General features: G+C 29.7%; 1 protein-coding gene across 3 annotated transcripts in view; it reads left to right on the top strand.

Moving 5' to 3' along the window:
* Positions 1–20,798, top strand: part of LOC108913008 (eukaryotic translation initiation factor 4E-binding protein Mextli) — a 65,876-nt gene extending 45,078 nt beyond the window's left edge. For all 3 annotated transcript variants that reach the window (XM_018718463.2, XM_018718461.1, XM_018718462.2), the window contains 5 exons: positions 3,400–3,460; positions 5,377–5,653; positions 9,656–9,839; positions 19,369–19,571; positions 19,807–20,798. In XM_018718463.2, coding sequence (XP_018573979.1) covers positions 3,400–3,460; positions 5,377–5,653; positions 9,656–9,839; positions 19,369–19,571; positions 19,807–19,908 — 827 coding nt within the window. In that variant the 3' untranslated portion in view covers positions 19,909–20,798. The remainder of the gene's footprint in view (positions 1–3,399; positions 3,461–5,376; positions 5,654–9,655; positions 9,840–19,368; positions 19,572–19,806) is intronic.
* The last annotated feature ends 293 nt before the right edge of the window (positions 20,799–21,091 follow it).

The following is a 21,091-nucleotide window of genomic DNA, read 5'->3' as shown; positions in this document are numbered from 1 at the left end:
TTAAATACTAAACAGTAAGTAACTAAAACAAGCATTTATGTTTTATTGTGTTTCTGTAATAATTTAGTTTATTTGCAAAGTATTTACTAATCACTATTAAAATGTCAAAATTTGGTTGCTAATTAATAAAAACAAAATAATAATAATAAAATAATTTAAAAAATATTGAAAGAATAAATTTGAAAATTGGAGACAAGACTACGTATAATATAAAGTACTTATAATGTGAACAGTTTAATATTTTAGATGTTGATATTAACGTTAATTAAATACCACTTTAAATGGTGGAGATTCATACTAGAACTAGAGTTTCTGTAACTGATAAAAGTGAAGAATTATATCAAAGATAAAAATTCACTTTAGTTTTTGACTGTCTAATGAGCACAATATATATTTTTTATTTAATCAGTATGTTAAAATGTTCCAATCATATTCAGTTATCATGATGACAAAATCAGGATGAAAGTATTATTATCACTATGACAGCTCGTCTAGTTTAGTAAATTTAATTCCTTTAAAACTTTTAAGACTAAAACCTAAATCTCAAATGCAAATATTTAAAACTTTCAGCAAAATATACCATTCATTTGATATAGACAATTTTAACTAATATTTTCTCTATTTATATTTAATATCATTTTTTTGACATACTATGGAAAATAATATCTCAATTTCTTTATCATTATTAAACATTAAAAGAAACTTTCGCGTACGTACTTTTATATATCACCAAAAATCTTATTAAGTACTAATAAACAAAGTGAGTTGCGAGTACTATACAAATTATTGATATAAATTATCATAGATAACGGTTACTCTATACAGATTTCCATTTTTGATGGAAATCGAGGGTATCTCAGAAACTTCTAGAAATAGAAAAAAAGTTATGACGTTTTGTTTTTAAGTCACAAGGGTAATATTCATTTTATTTTCAATCATCTCTGTATCTTTGCTGCTTAATGAGTACATTATGGTACATTTGGCGGCATGACAGAATCGGATGTTACACACTCAATGAAAATGTAGGCATTCCCAATGAAATGTGAGATGTTTTTTAGAAACTACAATGTGATGGATCACTAACAGGTGTTTTTGTATTTTAAAGAAATTAAAATCTGATTTCTATCAACTGGTTTTGAATGTACAGCAGGATACTAGGATATTCATCATACATACAACAAAAAATTCACTTGAAATGGCTTTTCTTCATATTGTTTTCCTGAGAAGTTACTCAAATAACGATTTTGGGTGCTTACGCCCCTTTTCATTATCATTGTTCTAGAGAATCTACTTGAAATCCATCCTCAAAGATATTAGAAAAGTAGCGCCTGTAGACCAATACATTTAACTCGGTAGACCGTTTAGATATATAAATACATGTCGATGATTTATAATTGGACAGAAGTCAAAAAATAACATTCTCAAGAGATCTATTGCCTGCTTTAAAGTTGGGCAAGAGTTTAATTTGAAAAAACTAGGAAAACACCTTGGTTGAAAGATAGATGGACAAATTAAATATGCAGTACATGAGAATAGAGGGATAGAGGTTGGTATTTTGTTTATAGTTAAATTTGAAAGACAATTGGAACTTAATTTTCTTGTAGTTGCATTATTAACCAGTACTAAATATTTATATTGCTACGTGTGTTGGTAATTAACTGGTTAATTATGACATTAATAAACTAGGTTATTAACCAAGTCAATAATCACCTAAAGTAGCATATACTTATTGTCCACACGGGAACGCGTCTTTATAGTATTTGAGTTTCTATTAGTGTAAATACCAAAGTACACGTAGGAAGGAATGTATGAAATAGAAACAATTTAAGAAACAGAAACTTATCAACATAAAACCAGCAAAAAGGTGTTAAACAGACTTTTGCACTTGATCTAGAAGCTGCATAGTGTTCACATATTTTAAATTGTGACAAAAATCTCCTGCTCTCACTGTCTAACTACAGACTTATTAATAGACAAGTGATTAATAATGTAGGACTGAGCGACTCAGAATAAATTTATTTTCAAGCGCTATAGTGACAGTATTGCTAATGATGTATGTGTATTGTCCGTAAAACATGGTGCAGTGATCAGGAGAACAGCATGCTGTTCATGATAGAAGCATTTGTTAAAGCAGACAATTAGTACAATGGTAAGGCTATGTTTTTGCAATCACTACAACATTCTCCTCATAACTGTGAACTTAATGACTTCATTTAACCCACAATTTCATGCTACGAATATTGTGATGGCAAAAATGTTGTCTTGACACTACATAAGAATCGTTTTCTTTAAAGAATACCTCGATCTCAAATGCATGTGGTTTTTCGCTGCATCATGTTGGTGTTAGTAGCGGTACACCCTCCTACAGTCTTTATTGTGTCTACCCAACATACACTTGAAAACTGAAATTTACTGGGGCTATATAAATTTATTATTAGGAAATTTTTTGTAATCTAATAACCAAAAATTGACTGATAATCAGGCAGATAATTATTGTTATCAAAATTTTCAATGATGTCACTAGTGGTAATGAACAAATTGTGTTAAAAAAATGTGTGTCAAAGACTAACAAAGAATATATCCACATTTTCCAGTGACCTACTTAAGGTAGTTGTATCCCAAGTACGGAATTCAATTAGAAAACTTTCGAGCAAGTCTCATATTTGAGTCACGTAGTTTCGACAGCTGGCAATGTCATACAGAGCACAGCTGTGCTTGAGAGAGAGAGATTGATGGAAACTAATATTTACGGGACACAAAGTTAGGTTAGGTTGGTGTTAAATATAGTGGACGCATTACAATCGTTTGGTAAGTTTTTAAAAATTTTTGCAGGAATCGTCCCTACTGTTTGATATATTTTAATAGTTCCTTTAAACGAAAAAAGAAAACTGAAACGAAAAAGGTTTTAGTTCAAAATTTTGTAGAATGTCGGCGCGCGAGCAAACTACCTTTCTTCAATGTGCGCGTTTCATTTATGTGAATAATTGTACGAAAAATTTAAAAGTTTGAGTATTAATATCTTTAATCCTAGTTGGTCAATCCTTTCTAGATTGTTACATATAACATATTTCTGCACAAATTAATCTTGCCTAGAATTTGAGCAGTTTCTCTAATGGGGTTATTTAACTACAGCAACGATTTCATCGTAACAACATTTTTCGAGGTGGTACCATTAAGCTTATGCTAAACATAGTCGACTTTGATTAAGCATGACTCAGATACTATGTGGTAAAATGCGCTGAAATTTTGCAAAAGTATCTGTCAGGTACATAATTAACTATAGGTACTGAATTATCTCAAATAGTGTCCATTTAGGTGCTAACTACCTTAAAGAAGGCAATAAGAGTAGTAAAAAATTAATTATGTGAATGAAACATTATATATAATTTTTATTTACAGTAAATCCTGGAGCAAAAGAGAGACTTGTTCAAATAACTGGTGCCAATGAAGAAAGTATCAAGTATGTATTTAATATTCTTATTTTTTCTTGTATTACCCTGTTATTACTTAGCCAGTGATCTCCTATAGTTGCTGTAGGCTATGTATAATGTGACGTAGTGCAACAAGTCAGTATGTTTGATTTGAAAATGTATAGCTGTGGAAGTATAGATGACGGATGTCGTGTCTAGTATTGGAGACTGCATCTACACTGTGTTTCACTTTTCATAGGCCCCCTCCCCCCATGTTGTAAATATAGTTGGCATCACCAAAAAACGGTTCAAACATCAAATTTGTTAGTTCTGGATAGCAAGATAATACTATATCTATACAATGGTATCTATATATTATATATAAAGAGATAATTTAAGTCTATTGCGTACATAAAATGTAAAATGTATAATGTCTACATTTATATATGGTGTGAATCGTGTTTAAAAAGTCAATTTAACTATGTTGTGCAACGGTTCTTAACCTTTTGTTTACCGCGGATCTCCTTTCAGTATATTTTTTTTGTTGTTGTTGACCCCCCACTCCTCAGTTACTTAAATATTCCAATTATTAATTAAATGGGTTTGAATGATTAATTCTAAATTGCACACCACCAAACATAAATGTTGGAAAGGTAAACAATAACATAGACCCTGACATAAAAGAATGCATTTTTTTTAGTTAGTTATTAGTTATTAAATGTTCCTAAAAACTTCGCAGACCTGCAACAGCACTGGAAATATAAAAGACAGAAATTTGTTATTACATGCCTTGATTTCGTTAGATGCACACCTTACTATATTCACACAATGCAGCTACCCTTGGATTATAAATTCAAACATTTTAACAGTTTAGCACGAAATTGCCTGTAAAGCAATTATTCTGTTAAAGTTATTTTAATCATCCCATTCTAAAATTAAGCAAGGGGCGTACTTTTAGAGAATATGTAATAGAAATTTTCTTATTTAAAAATTAGCAGTGTATGTATTTTAATTTAGTCTCCTAATGATCTCTTCTGCACCAAATTTTTATAAAATTTCTTTAAATTCCTTTTACTTTTTATTTTCAAATCTTTGAAAATACTTTATCTATCCGTTAAAAAAAGATTAATGTACGAACTGACATATATGCTCCTAATTTTTTTTTTGGATTTTTTGAAAATCTTCATATGAAGTAATACATATGTGGCAGTAGAAGAAACAAAATTACAACATTTAATAGTAAATTATTAGCTCCATTTCTGGGGCACTGTTAAGAAAAAAGTTTATAGGATAGGTTTCATATTAGAGAGGATATAGGAGATAAAATTATTCAGACATCTGGCAAAATTACTAGACAAGAATTAAGAAAAGTAACAAACTAGTTGAAACATACATAGAAAAACGAAGTTGGTTAATTTAAATGGAGAGAATTTTTTACTTTTTAATGTTGTTACTTTATTTTGTTTGTTCTTTCGCCATGAATTTTTTGTTGTGAATATTTTTAGTAAATATGATTCGAGATCCTATGTCGTAAACAGATTCCTATTTTAAATTTTTGTTACCAATTAGATAACTTTCTAAAAACTAAAAGTTAGTGGGAATGCTTATTTAATTTTAATAGGTAGTTTTTATTTAATGGGAAGTATAATTTAGAACACAGTATTCTAGATAAAAAAATACTGATATATTTTTTTGAAACCCTCTTTTACTTTTAAAACCAGATGCCTATGATAAAAATTAAATTTAGCTATATCAGATTAATTAATCACTTTGCAAGTAATTACTTTATACTAAAATGTGAAAACGTTTCAATTTCAAATAACAGAGATATAAGAATGGCTCTATAAAAAGTGAAATACAGGGTACATATACATTTTTATATGTATTGCATCACGCTATGCACAACCTACAGTGTCTACGAAGACCAACAACCTAACTAGACTTGCTTGAATTCAATCATTTTTAGTCATGCGAAACAGTTAATTGAGGATACCATAAGAAGAAATGCATCTCCTGTAAGAGATCACGTTGTAACAGTGGGTGGAGGTCCTCTTACTGGTTCTAGTTCCAGTATAAATTCCTCTGCTTCTGACGATAGTGCTCTACCTTCCTCAGCTAGAGCATCAAGAGCTCTAATGCATAGCCTCAGCACAAATGATGCAAATATTGGAGAATATAAATATACTGTTATAACAAATGGACACACAATTAAAATAACTGGAGATAACCTTGATCTAGTAAGGGTAAGTAGGCCAGGCAGTAAAATAAACTTGTTAAAGTATACAGGGTGTCCGCAAATTTCACCGACAACGTTTGACTGCATATTCTTGACGATAAATAAATACGATCTACGAAAAAAAAGTTAAATAAAAACTTTTTGGTTTTTGAATTACAAGCCTTCTAAGTTGTCAAAAATACAACTATTTTAATTAATAACTTCATAACCCTTTTACCGATTGCGTTAAAATTAGGTACATTTATTTGGACTATTATGGCGTATTATTTCTTAAAGTTTTAATCAAATCGATATACTGGGTGATAGTTTTCTACGGTTACCTCTCCCTCTTAGCGGTCAAAACTTTTACAGTGGTTGTATTTTTTTATAAGGGGCAGCAACATTGAAAAGGTTGTTTTATATAAAAACAATATTGTCACTTGAGACAATCGCCTACGGAATGCCATTCTTGAGAAAAATGGTATTATTTGCAGGAGTGTACGTTTCGGTTTGTATAATGGTGTCACGAATTTAAAACTTTCAAGTTCAGTAGGCGATGAAAACAAGATGTTGATTGCTGTGGCTATCAGGTAATGTAATGATAATTTGCATGTATGGAGTGATGAGAATCCTAAAGACATGACAATAATGACTACCTGATAGCCACAGCAATCAACATCTTGTTTTCATCGCCTACTGAACTCAAAGTTTTAAATCCATGACGCTGCTACGCAAACCAAAACATACACACCTGCAAATAATGCCATTTTTCTCAAGAATGACTTTCTGTAGGCGATTTTCTCAAGGGACATTTATTTTTTTTGAAATAAAATGATCATTTCAATGTTGCAGCCCGTTTTAAAAAAATACCATCACTGTAAAAGTTTTGACTGCTAAAAGGGAGAGGCAACCGGGGAAAACTATCACCTAGTATATCGATTTGACTAAAGCTTTAAGAAATAATACGCCATAATAGTCCAAATAAATGTGCCAAATTTTAACACGATCGGTAAAAGGGTTATAAAGTTATTAATTAAAATAATTTTATTTTTGACAACTTTGAAGGCTTGTAACTCAAAAACCAAAAATTTTTTATTTAACTTTTTTTCGTAGATCGTCTTTATTTATTGCCGTGAATATGCAGTCAAACGTTGTCAGTGAAGTTTGCGGACACCCTGTATATATTTTTATTTTTTATATCGTTCTTTGAATAATATTTGCTTCTAAAAAAGAGGAAGAAACAGTTATAAAATTAACAATAAGGTAGTTCCTTAGACCTCCCATTTGCCTAAAGTTTTAGGTGAGTTTGGGCCATTCACTTTCAGTGGTCATTTTAGTCGACATCTTTATATCTAATAATACATACCACAACAGAATCACTAATGATTCAGATGTACAAGATCAATTACATAATATTCTACACCCCTTATCTTTTTTATTTTTCTGTCTAGGAAAAAATAGTAAAGATTAAAGTTTTAAGAAATTATTTTGCAATATCAATGAAATATATAAAAGAATAAGCAATTGTTGCACTTCGAAGATTTGATACAAATAAATCATACTTTTGTTTTTTTTTTTTTGATGGAGTACTATATCTTTCCTTTTTCTAATTACAGTGGTGATATGTCATATATTTGTTCTGACAGTTTGTGCAATATCGATTTATTTGCTGATTCCCCGCAATGATTAATGCTGATGGAACCAGAACATATTAACGCTTTTCACTATTAAGACTCACTAAACAGATCTTTTAATATTTCATTAAGGAGGTTTATCTGATTTGGAATTGACGAACAAATAATCATAAAAAAAATTAATATAAGCTTATTAATATGAAGAAAATCCTCAAAAAAAATTATGACTAGTTTGGATACCTAAGAGACGAGATATTAATAAAATAATTTTTCACGATTTAGTACAGTCTTATGAGAATGTAGGTTTTTTTGGTATTTCCACTTATAATGCGCAACAATTAACAAACAGTTCCCACAGCAACTTGTATAAATAGGAAACCGATATCTAAGTAATCGTATGACAGCTCGTAGAAATCGATTAGGTAAGATACATAATTTATAATAATTCTCTTTCAAACTCCTTAAGACAAAAAATACTGTACCTACCACAAAATGTGTTTCATAATAACTCCATTGTGTTCTAAGCAAAGTAAATAAATTTTTCTTGTGAAGTACAAATTTGACCTCTATGTATTTCTTTCTATGAGAGATTCTGATAGATAAAATAAACAGAAAAATCTAATAATTTATATGACCTAAGAAAGAAAATATTAACGAAGTTAGTACTATCATTGAGGTAGGAATTACAAAAAAAACCTGACTGGAATATATGTTCTTTTCCTAGAACAGGATGAAGGTACTATAAAACATTTTTATACAAAATTATAGAATATGAAGATTTTTCTGGTAAATGTAACGGTGAAAAACAGACCTATGCAGTTTTCCGTGGCAATCTTGACCTTGTGCAGGATCAGTGAATGAAACAAAATATCGTACAAACTATCAGAGCAAATATATAACATGATTGACATGTATATATAATTGTTATCAGAAAAATAGAGGAATCTAAAAAATGACAAATATACATGGTGCTCCATTTTAAAAAAATAGAAGTTTGGTTTATATCTTTGAAATACTAGTCAACTTTTTTATATATTTCTTTGAAATTGCAAGAAAATTTCATAAAACTGGTCCCTACAATTTTTTTATATATAGAAAGGTAAAAAAGAATTATCTTTTGTAATCAGCGATTTCTAAAAATCCTCAATACTCTCAATAGAAATCAGAAGCATCTTGTATATCTGGGGAAATTTTATCTGATGATTAAAACTAGGAATTTTTGTGAAATTGTAAATGCATTATACGAGTGTTTGGATGATTTTTTACAACCTAAAACAGAGATTATTTCTGAATTATCTGTGACCTATTGTTATAACAATATTATTTTGAATGAAGTTACTGAAGTCAAATTTTAATGGTATGAAGAAATTAAAAAATAAAATGACTTCTGGTTCAGCTGACCTTTTCGTTACGGTTTCATACTGAGACCCTTTTTCGTTATATTTAAATAATGTAACTTAGTTCTGTAGACTTTTTTATGTAGATAATTTGAAATTATTTTTGGAAATAGTTTAGATCATTGTCTGAATTTGCAGATTGATCTAGAACATATAAATTCCTGATTTAAAAAATATGTATATACAGAGATTTCTTAAATGATTACAAGCCATGTGACCAGTAATTTTGTTTGGAACAGTAATTTTATTTCATTCATGTTGGCAATTAAATTTCAGTAAAAATAAAAATTATTAAAATAATAAGATCAAGATTACATAAAAACACAACATTCTGTTTCACTGGCTGCGATTGGTCTAATTTTCCACGAGATTCTATTCAACTAATCAGCGATCGTATTATTTCAAGCATAGGTCCATCATTGTTCATTGTAAACGAATCACTAATATTGGTGATGCCAAGATTTAGTGATTTTTCGTTACTAGTACCAGTCGTGCAATGTTGGTTTACTTAAGCTTGGCGGTCACATGGGTTGTAAACGGTGCTGTGTTCTGTGCTTTTTGAGGAAACATTATCCCTGTCAATTTATACATAGTATTGGCAACAATCTATCCTTCTGTAATTCTTTCATAGATCTTGGAGTCCTGTTTGATTAAAAATTTACTTTTAATGATCATGTTATAAAAAGAACAAAAGGGATATTGTCTATGGTATCATCCGAAGTCTCGGATATTGGAGTTATTAAGATGTATTCTGTTTATGTGAATGGTAGATCCAGAGAATTCAGGAAAAGTTTTTAAAATATTTTGCTTTCAAAGTTAAAGGAATATACCTGGAAACGGATTTAAATTGAGCAGTCTAGTTTCATTATTAGCCAAATCAACACTCACTCTACCAGTAAAAATAAAATCTTAAAAAATCTGACAAAAACCAGTCTATTGTAAACAACTAAATTGTCTTTTTAATTTGCATTATAATTACAATTTTGATATTTGTTACAGACTAGTAAACTAGTTCTTGATGAGTATTTCTCTGGAGAACCAATTCATGATGTTACACAATTTTATAGTTTCGACAGTTTGCCACAACCTATTATAACAGACGATATACCCTCTGCACCCCTCTCACCGCCAGAATCTATACCATCCCCAGAAATTTTAACAAATGGAGAAAGTGAGGAAACAGGTAAAATCAATTAAAAGGGAATAAAAATAAATACATTTTTGGTTTTATTACTTTTAATTATTTTTACTTATTACTAACACTATGAGTAGTTTAAGAATCATTAACAGCATTGTATTAGATTTTGACCAACATAAAATCCAGAATGATTTAAAAACATGCACTCGTAAATTATTCTGAATTGCTTAGTGGGTCAAATTTGACTTAAAATGTAAATGATATATTGGTTAATCACCTCACACTTACCAAAAAGTTATTTATTTATATTTCATTCAAAATAAATATAATTTTAGCAATAAGAATGTCTTCTAAAATCATTAAATGTTTTAAACCCAATATACTGTTATTTATTTATTTTACAATATTTATTGATTATTGAAACATCCTTGATTGATACTTAGATACTTTGTTGTTTCACATGCTTTATGAGAAAATTTAATCTGCAGCATGTCTAATTTTTCCTGTTAACTACTCTTAAATACAGACTGGCAGAACCAACTGGAATATTTTGTTATGGATAAAGCCTTGAAAGTTCATCATTTGGCAACTATTGGTTTCCCGTTTCCACAAACAACTAACCGGATATGATTTCTTCAGAAAATGGATTTTTTTATTAAAACAATACCACTGTAGGATTAGTCTACATCCTTGAAAATAGTTGTGTCCTAATTTAAAGAAAAATCTGCCCGTTTTCACAAACACATGGCCTGCTATGATTTGTTATATGGATGCATTTTTCACAAAAATAGAGTAAGAATTTTTTTAATGAAAAAAGAGGGATTGATCTACATCTTCCAAAATAGTTTACTAAATTTGAAGAATGAAATATCCATTGGTTATTTTTCTACATGGCAATAAACTTAAAAAAATGCAAAATAAAATTTTATAGTACATGTCTAGGATCTGTGAAATTAAAAACAGTTGGCTGTAGTAACAAGAAAAAGTATTTAATGCGATGGTGGTAAGGTTTTGTACAGTGTCATTCTTATAACATTCTACTCTTATCTTTTTTTAACTTTTTGTTTAGAAAAAAAATAATAGAGACCAAAGTTTTTGTAAATTTTCTTGCAGTATCATAGAAATATATAAAAAACAATTGAACGTTGCGTTTCTGAGATATAAACCAAATTTCTGTTTTTTTTTTATATGAAACACCCTATATATTTGTCGTACAATATTTGTTGAGATAGAATTCCAAGAAAAGAATAAGCCAATAAAGTTCTGTTATCGGAACTACTGTAACAATTTACCACGGCAGAGATGTGCCTTGAAATTTTCTGCCAATGTCATTCTATCTCGAGTGTCTCGAATGTGGTTAATTGTAAGAAAATGATAAGGGGTCTTCTTGGATTCTGTAGCAACAAATATCGTACGTACTATAACGTATTTTTTTAGAGAGTATACATTAATATCTTGTTTTATTTACTGACTCTACAATGGATAAACTCAAGACTGCCATGTAACCAGTGTATCAATTGTAAGAAAAATCTTATTATAAAAGATGTTTGACCACTCTGTTCTAGATAAATGACAATGCCCTATATTATCCGTCTCAGCGATAGTATTAACTGTGTTCAACAGTTTCTTTCTTAGGTCATATAAGTTAATGTCATTTTTCATTTACTTTATCTTCCAGAATCCCCAATGGTAAGAAATAAAACTACCTGTTTGTAAGAGAGTTAAAAGAATCCTTTGATTAGGACAGGATGGGTTTATTAAAAAATACTAGTATTTTTTTTCACAGGAAACATAATACTCGAGAATATTGTTTTTTTTTTTATTCATATTAAAAAGATAATACATCATTTTGACTTGCTTAGTTCTATTTGGGTACAGCTATTTCCTCATTGGAACTGTCATATTGTATTATCATTGTTTTGACTTCTATGTGACTATCCATCGTACATTGCCATCAAATATACAAAGTGTTAAAACGAATTCATAACGATCAGTTCATAATTTTTTGAGCTAGAGTTCCCCAAAAAAATGTTCTTTCTAGAATAATTCATTTGAAGATTTCCGAAAAGTAGAAATTTGAGAAAGTTGTCAATAATATCGTCCCTATTATCACATAGAGGCGTATGTGTATATCCATTTCTTGGATTATACGCCCCTACGCGATAAGAGGGACGAACAGAGTGCTTTCCGATAATCAGCGATTCCAGTACTATATAACTGTCCTTTTTCCTCATAGGCATCATTCTGAGCTTGCATTGTTCTTTTCTTGCGTAATAAATGACTAGACTACCTGAATGAGCACTCCGCCCTACATGCTGTGTGCCCGAGCGCTAACCTGATTAGTATCCGGTTTTAGGCTCAAAAATGGAACAAATTTCGGTTTGAAATTTTGGCAGCGTATTCTTGAATAGTTATATTAAAAAGAAAAATACGATTTTTGGAACCTCCTAATGTGGTTTCCACCCTTAAACTGTGGAAGAGCCTATACACGCTCTGACTGGTTCCATGACAGTCTTAAGATTATCTATTGTGTAGGGTCAGTAGATAAAACATTATATTATTATACAAACTGTCAAAGCAAATATCTGATATATTGTTATAATCGAAAAAACAGAACATTACAAAAAGACACAAATATGTAGGGTCTTTCATTTAAAAGAATAACAGTTTGGTTTATATCTCAGAAATGCAACATTCAGTTGTTTTTTTATGAACTTCCTTAATATCACAAGAAAATTTACTAAGACTTTCGTCTTTACGAAAGATATAAGGGCGTATAATGTTAATTGAATGAACATACACTAAAAAAATTAAACGCTACAACTACAAGTAATGATTAATAATAGTAACAATATAAATTTTATATTGATTATAGTTTCTAATTTAACAACAAATACATATTTTTTTCTCAAATTTGGTAAGTACTATAATCCTATACTGTTCTGTTTTTGATTTTATTGAATTCTGGATGCAAACAATAAAGTTCTATTTTGCATTCTTTTAAAGCGTATCATCACAAAGAAAAACAATTGGTAGATATTTTTTCTTCATATTTCGTACACAACAATTTTTTTGGGGATGTTCTGTTTTTGATTTCATGACATCCTAGATGCACACCACAAGGCTATATTTTGCATTTTTCTGTTTATCAGTATGAAGAAAAATAACCAAAAGATATTTTTGGTGTAGACTAATCCTATGGTTTTTTTTTAATAGAAAAATCTCCGTTTCTGATAAATGCACCAGTATAGAAAATTATAGCAGGCCAGCTTGTGAAAATGGAAGATCAAAAATGATTAATTCAACTTGATTCTGCCAGCCTACTTGTATTTAGGGGGCTATTAACACAAAAAAACTCAGACAGGCAGTATACACAAACCAAGACATAAATAATCATAGTTGGTACTTTGTAATTTTATTTTACACATGGAACTATTATAATCTACCATTAGAGATGCTCTGTAATATATAATATATAAGTACAGGTGTTTCAAATTAAGGTGTCTCCAAAAGGCTGAAAGAGATAGAGGTAAACACTGCAATGTATCTGCTCAAAGGCTACCATTTTCCATGACTTGATGATTTAGGTAGAAAAATAATTTTAAAACGGATTGCTGTTTAACTGCAAAATATCATAGTGGGTGGTGGGTGTGTGAAGTGGGAAATTGATGGTATGGTCAGTAGTATATGTCTTATCTTAAATCTATGAGGTTTCACTACTGATAACTTTATTATAATTGGAGATACAATGTGAGTCAAACTAGCTCTCACTAAAACAAAATTTTTATGGTTTTATAGAGGTATCCGAGATACTACATATATAAATTCTATGACTAATTTTAAGCAAAATTGATTCTACTCACTTTTTCCGAATTCCCAACGGTTCTTGAAATATCGGGGTTTGAAGTAGCCAGATCGTATGGGTAGTTGCTAAAGACTAAATTACACTGTTGCGACTAGAGGGTCTCAACCCGTTGGGACTTTTTCATGTGGGGATATGTGAAGACACTTACCTATTCAATGGGAAAGCCTAATTGCAGGGAGCAACTCATTGAGAAGATTCTTACAGCCTTTGATGAGGTGAAAAACAATATAGAGAACTACAACTGAGAACGAGAGCTTCGACAGAGGGTTAAGTTACACATTGCACAAGGCGGTGGTCATATTAAGCAGCTTTAATAATTACACTATCATTTCGCTTTTATTATAATAAACCACATTTTTTCTGAGCTCTCTAGTTGCAACAATGTAATATACTCTTTAGCAACTACACATACGACCTGGTAACTTCATACCCCGATATTTCAAGAACCATTGGGGATTCGGGAAAAGTGAATAGAATCATTTTTGCTTAAAATTAGTCATTGAATTCATATATGAAGTATCTGGGATACCTCGGCGACCACCCTGTATGAATAAAATAGCATTCAATGTGTAAAAATTTATTCTCAACTGAAACCAGTTTTATGAGTATTCTGGTAATATTTTCTTTAAAAATTGTGGAAGTGTAAAGTATATTTTTAACGAAAATTCTTTCTTTTTTTTTGCTTAGTTTTTACCTTTTTTGTATAAATTTAAATGATTTTACAATAGGCATTGAAAGCGGCATTGCTATATCTCGATACAGTTTTTTATGTCTTCTCTTTTATTGTGCACAAAATTTTGTTTCAGGATTTTGTTCAAAACATATTTAGGGATATAGATTTTTTAATACCTACTTTAACATTTTGTTTCTCAAATATGAGGACTGCAAGGGCAAATTTTATTACTATAAAAAATATTTTTTAAATAGAATGAGAAATATAATTTTTTATACAGGGTTGTATTTCACACACTGTATTTAAAGTGGAATGTTTTGTGGAACCTTATGGTTACATCTTATGGGTTCCCTCTCTGAAGCTTTTTTAAATACAACATCTATTAAAATAAAGCTTAAAAACTTGTAGTTCACTAGAAATTTAATCAAACAGCGTTAAAAATCATTTAACAAGGTGGCCAGTAAGAAAAGGGAGCCATCTCTAACGGTAGATTATAATAAGTCTGGTTTTATGTATACTTACGATGTGATATATATATACAGGGTGTAACTTTCAGTGGGGAACATATTTATAGAGAGGCTTCCTTTGGCCTTTAGAAACACGTATCCATAGTTTATTTTTTCAAATTCTGTCATAAAAACTTCCATTTTTTTTAAAATCTTTTTACTCCACCGCTGGAGAAGCTACTGTAACCTCAAATATCGGCGCATGCATAATTTCATCATTCGCCGCAAGTTACTTTTGTTGTGTGGGTGTTCACCCCACAAATAGCTTCCAGCAATGCAAAACATTCAAATTCACAGTTTGATGTACTGTCTCCAAATGCGGAACAACAACTGACGCCCTTCGTTTCGTCACCGTTGACTCGCACTATCTTTGTTCACATGCACTGTAGGTTGCCTACAATTTGTGTATTTGTAATAGTGATGATCTATGGTTATCAATATTACAGTGGCAGTGTATATAAATATGTATTAAAATGCATTTTAAAAAACTAATTATAACTGGACTATTTATTTGATTAAAAAAATAATAATTTCAGATTCGTATTCAGGGGAACACCTAGTATTAACCCTAAAAAACTGACCCGCACTTAAAGTTACGCCCTGTATGTTAAGATTGAAATTGTTTAATTTTTGGTTATCAATTTTTAGAAATATAAAATGTATTCAAATATTAAATATTCAATTATTACATCAGTCTTCAATATTCAACTATGTTAATAAAAAAGTCTAGTGTTACTATACCACATAAAAAATAGTTTGATATTTTTAATATATTAAGGCTGATTTATAAACTTTTTCTGTTGCCGTTCTCATTCGAGTTACCTAGGAAATGTATTTACAGAAGCATTAATCAATAATCGTTCCAATCTCTCAACTATTTAATATAATAAGTGAAATATTTCCCACATACAGTGCGTCCCAGAAGTAACACAAAAAATTCGTATTTTATTTTGTGTTGAGTTTTCACAAAAACGCTAAAACAGATCAATTAGTATAGTAAATAGGAATTGTCATTTTGTCACGTTGGTTAAACCTTTTTTGCGCTATGTTTCATAAACCTATGACGTCATCGACATTTTTCTTAAATAGCACTACCTAATTTTTTAAGCATCAATGGATAGCCTTTTTGAAGGGAAATGCTTCGATATAGGGTTTGGCCTACTTTACTTTGACAGGTACGAAAAAAAGCCAACGATTGGAATGGACATAGTTCGAATTAATAACAAAAGTAGGTATCACAAACTTAAGCGCGAACAGTGGTATAGCAAAAAATGTGTTTTGGTTGATTGTAGGTACATGTTTTTATGCAGATTTGGTAGGTACACCCGATCACAGCGGCTATGTAGGTATTGTTTTGAAGACGACAGTTAGCGAATTGAATAGTGCCTCATATCATTGTGACAGTTACAAATACCATAACTTTACATTACGATGGTGTTGTGTTTAAATGAGAAACAAAGAATTGAAATCCTCATTATGGTTGGATACGGAGATATGATCCATAGTTATGATGAAGTACTTATGTCAATTATTCAATGCCAAGTATCCAGAACAACCAATACCTCCGTCTACAGTATGCAGATTAGTACGCAAATTTGAAGACGCTGGACATGCTAGAAATCTGTCTAGATCTGGAAGGCCAATGACATTGACGGAAAATAATAGGCAAAATGTTATGTTTAGCTGTCACTGAAAATCCACACACTGCTGTTCGTCGTATCGTCGAAAACGCCAACATATCAATACATAAAAACGTACCTACAATCAATCAAAACACAAAACATCCACAAATTTCCATTTTTTGCTGTGGCACTGTTCTCGCATCAGTTTATGATACCTACTTTTGTTGTTATTTTAAATCATGTCCATTCCAGTCATTGTTTTTTTTTCGCTCCTGTCAAAGTAAAGAAGGCCAAACCCTATATCGACGTATTTCCCTTCAAAAGGACTATCCATTTATGCTTAAAAAGTTAGGTAGAAGCGGTAATAGCGCAAAAAAGGTTTAAGCAACGTGACAAAATGACAATTCCTATTTACTAATTGACGTGTTTTAGCGTTTTTGTGAAAACACAACACATAGTAAAATACTAATTTTTTTGCGTTACTTCTGGGACACACTGTAATGGTAATAGCAACAAAAACAAATTATAAATTGGCTTTTACTATTTTTTTTACACAAGCATAAACGTGTCAGCAACAAGGTGTTATTAACTGTTTTTGGACCTGCCTTATCATTTCCTCTTTCCCTGTCCAATATGTAGGTTAAACCCCATACTGAATGCTTTAACCTTAATAAAGTGGATAGAAAGTTAAACATTTTAGTTAATTGTAGGTAGGTAGCAGTGTTCCATTTATTTTTATTTTTTTTGTGTTTTGTTTAAATTGTCTTGCGAATCATGGCTATAATATATAACATTCAATTTTTTCTGTTAATAAGTATTTTTTATTCTATTAAAATTTGGACATATTTCTATTGCTGATTGTCCAAGAATAATTAAAACCATTAGAACTCAAAGCTGTCCTTTGTCATATTTGTCCTTTTTACTTTATTCAAATAGGGTGTTTGCATCAAAAAATCTGTAGCGTTTTGTCACTGAATAATATTCTACAATGAAGGTTGATGCGAACTGTATGAGCAATAAATTTACCTACTTATAAATTTTTATTTGATTTTAAATATTTTAATGCCTTCCTAACTTATTAGACTATGGATGTTCGGTATTGCAGAAAACTTTTTATTTAAGTAACTTCTCTGTGTCTTCTACTAGTAAATAAAATTAAAAGACGGCACAGTTTAGGTATGTTCAGCAAGTTACAACTGTTAGCTAGATTAGTTTTAGTGTTACATTTGATTTAATTTGTAGTTATTTAACAGAATGATTTCATACAAAAATAAAAATACAGAGCAAGTTTTTGGCTATGTACATTATTTCATTTTGTGTTATCTGAAATGGTGACAAACACCCTATTATCACAACGATTTTAGTTGAAATCTTTGAGCACATAATTTATAAATTGCTTAAATATCATTACCTATTGAAAGAAAATTGAAATGTTCTTGAAATTGACTGTGTTTTAGTAGCAATAAATATTTTATATTCATTCGCATTTAAAGAATGTTTCATGATACTATTTTTTTGTTTTGATGCATCATGATTTGGAATAAATAAATAATTAATTCAAAATTTAAATATTGAAGTAAAGAAATATTCTTAAACAAGAATGATTGAGTAATTTCCATAAAAGAGACAATTCCCATTCAAATTTGAAAGTAGTTATGATACAGTAGTTTTTAGTTTTTACAATCTTGTTTGGCATCTTGACTGCCACCTACGAATTATCTTAAATCACTTTTCATTTACCAGTACATTGATCAAGACATTGGCTAAGTTGTATTGGTTCAAATTCTAAATTTTCTAATTTCAGAAAATTATCAAATTGCCCAAGAAATTGTAGATGATAGAACTGGTTAGAATTCATTGGCCATTTTGTAAATTTTTAGCAACAGTGTTCAATAGTACGGATTTAGTTACATTGTAGAATATTGAGTATTTCATTTTAATTAGAAAATATATTGCTTATTCTTTTATTATTGCAGTCGGATCTGTCTGGCAAAGATTATCCGGCATGGTTTGCTACTATCATTTATATTTAAATAAAAAAATTTCTTAAGCAGTTTTTTGATCAATGTACATATGGGGTAAAGAATTGTTAAATGTTAAAACCCTTTGTACACTTGGTAATCTGGGCACTGATGCCAACTGCAAAGTGTAAATTCATTTTTATGAAGCCAAACCACAAGAAGAAAATGAGAATGAAGTAAAAATATAGACGCAGAAAAAAATATTAAAACTTAGTTCTCAAAATCAACATGAATGCTGTATTTACTGGCTGTCTCAAATTACTTAAGCCAAACTATAACTGATGATAGAACTCCTGAATGTAAGAAAAAAATTGATTATAGAGAAATGTTTAATTTCCGAAGTATAGGGTGATCTAGTTGAAATTTCCGAAAATATATTTTTTTATACATTCAAAACATTGCAAAATAATCAAATAAAAATATATACAAGATGTCTTTTTGTAACCTTAACATTATTTTTTATTCAGTAGCAATTGAATATAAAGACATTTTCTATGAAATGAGATATAAATTTTAATATTGCCATTTTAAATAAATGAAAAAATGTGACCTGAAGAAATTTAAGTTAAAATTTTATTTAGGTCTAAGTTTTACCCACCTCTGAATAGTTCTGTTTAATAAATTTTGTCTTATTAAGGATACAGAGTGAAATATTTGTTTACAATTTTATTCCCAATTTTTGGGAACTTTTTTTCTTATTTAGAGTTCTACACCATGTAAAGTTTGATTTATGCAATTGGGGACAACCTGTGTATTAAATTATGGCTTAATTTATATTTACATGAATTTCTCCAATTATTATATTTCTTGTAATATTGTATATATCTGTTACTTGCTGAAGAATATGAGCATAATTATAATATAATCATTTATTTCATTTGTAACAGATAATTTAAAATTAAGGAAACCTCGACTATCCATTGAAGAAATTATTAAGGGGAAAACTTCTATTGAGGAGGAAATACCGCCTAAAACAAATTTGGCTTATTCAATTGAATTCCTAGCACATTTAGCTATGTCTCCATTTTGTTTGGTTCAACCAAGTGAATGGGAGAGAATCTCTGAAGAATATCCTATGCTTATTAGAAATGTAAGTATAACTTTAATTTAATCATAATCATAACTTTCAATATGCCTATCAAGAGCTTGAAACACAATAAAGAAAATGCTCAATTAATAAACTTAGTTATCTTTAACATTTTGTATATTTATACATTCCACCTGTAGAAATTAATTTTGCAACATATGCCTTCGATCGCCTTTCAACTGCGGTTATTGAAACAATTATTTGTAAATGAACGTATATAAAATAATTATTTTTTTAGGTCATTGAACGTTTTGACGCGAAACATTATCTTTCTGTAAGAACTACAGGTGATCATACTTCGGTGTTAAGCGCGGAGGAAGCTGATGCAAATGAAATTTGATATATTTATGACTGTTGATCTGACTGAACATACACTTTAAAGGTGTTATTCCGATGTTAAAGAATCTTTGTTATATTTGGTATAACAAAAGCAATAATTACGTTTTATAAGAATCTTAATAAAAATCAATATTAATTAATTGTAATACAATAACTGATTATAATTATATTTCTTTGCGACTCAAAATAAGTATTATATGACATGCTTTTTTGGATCTTTTAGAAGAAATTTGTGTGTGATATTACTATTCTCACTAGGATTTAAGCATACATTTAGTATAAACTTAACAAAATTATTTTATGTAAAGCATGTCATATTCGCTGTTTTAATTAAATTTTTATGTAACTTGATGAAGTCCTCAATGTAGCAGTATATATATATTTATTTGTATAGATTATAATTTAAAATATTTATTTATTCATGTACTGAACTTTGTTATACTTAAAACTGGCAGTTTTGATAGTTATCAAAAAAAGCTTTAATGATCTGCAACACTAAACATTTTAGTGTAGAACTGTTCTGTTAATTTTATTTTTGAGTGAAGATTTTGCGCTTGAATAACTAATTACTTTAATCATAGATGCATTTTTAATTTAAAATGTATAATTCTATGGGAAAAAAGTTAGAAAATGCTCACCAATATAAAAGCATAATTATGTACGTACCCTTGTACTTTAAAACATAATATTTTTATAAAACTTTTTTGTACAATGTGCTAGGGTTGTTTAATAAAACATTTTATACTTCATATCTGGAGGTTGATATTAATAAGTTCTGTTATTGATGTAACTGTTGATTAAGTTTAATATGTTGTGTTTAATGCAAATTTTTAATGTGTTAATTTGTGTTAATTTAGCTTTATATTTCATCTTTGATTACCTAATAAAAAATAAAAATGTAAGTATTGTTTCATTGACTTATTTTATATCTAGTTTGATTTATATCAAGGTATGGACAAATATGACAAACTTGGCAAATTTGTGGTAGTTATAAAAATGTATATTGCATAATTTTATCACAGGCAATATAACTATAGCACCAGACCACACATTAAATGGTGGAAATTGGCAACCCAAAAAGGAAGCAGGCTCTTCTGAGCTAGCATCCAACCAATAGTAGGTGGCAGTTCTAGCAGTTCCAAAGTGTTGCAGTGTTGACAAGTAATAACTTTAAAAATTTATGC

The sequence above is a fragment of the Anoplophora glabripennis genome, unplaced genomic scaffold (assembly GCF_000390285.2).
Source record: "Anoplophora glabripennis isolate ALB-LARVAE unplaced genomic scaffold, Agla_2.0 scaffold808, whole genome shotgun sequence".
Classification (NCBI taxonomy): Eukaryota; Metazoa; Arthropoda; class Insecta; order Coleoptera; family Cerambycidae; genus Anoplophora; species Anoplophora glabripennis.
The sequence above is the reverse complement of the archived record's forward strand: the minus strand, read 5'-3'. Positions and strand labels throughout refer to the sequence as shown.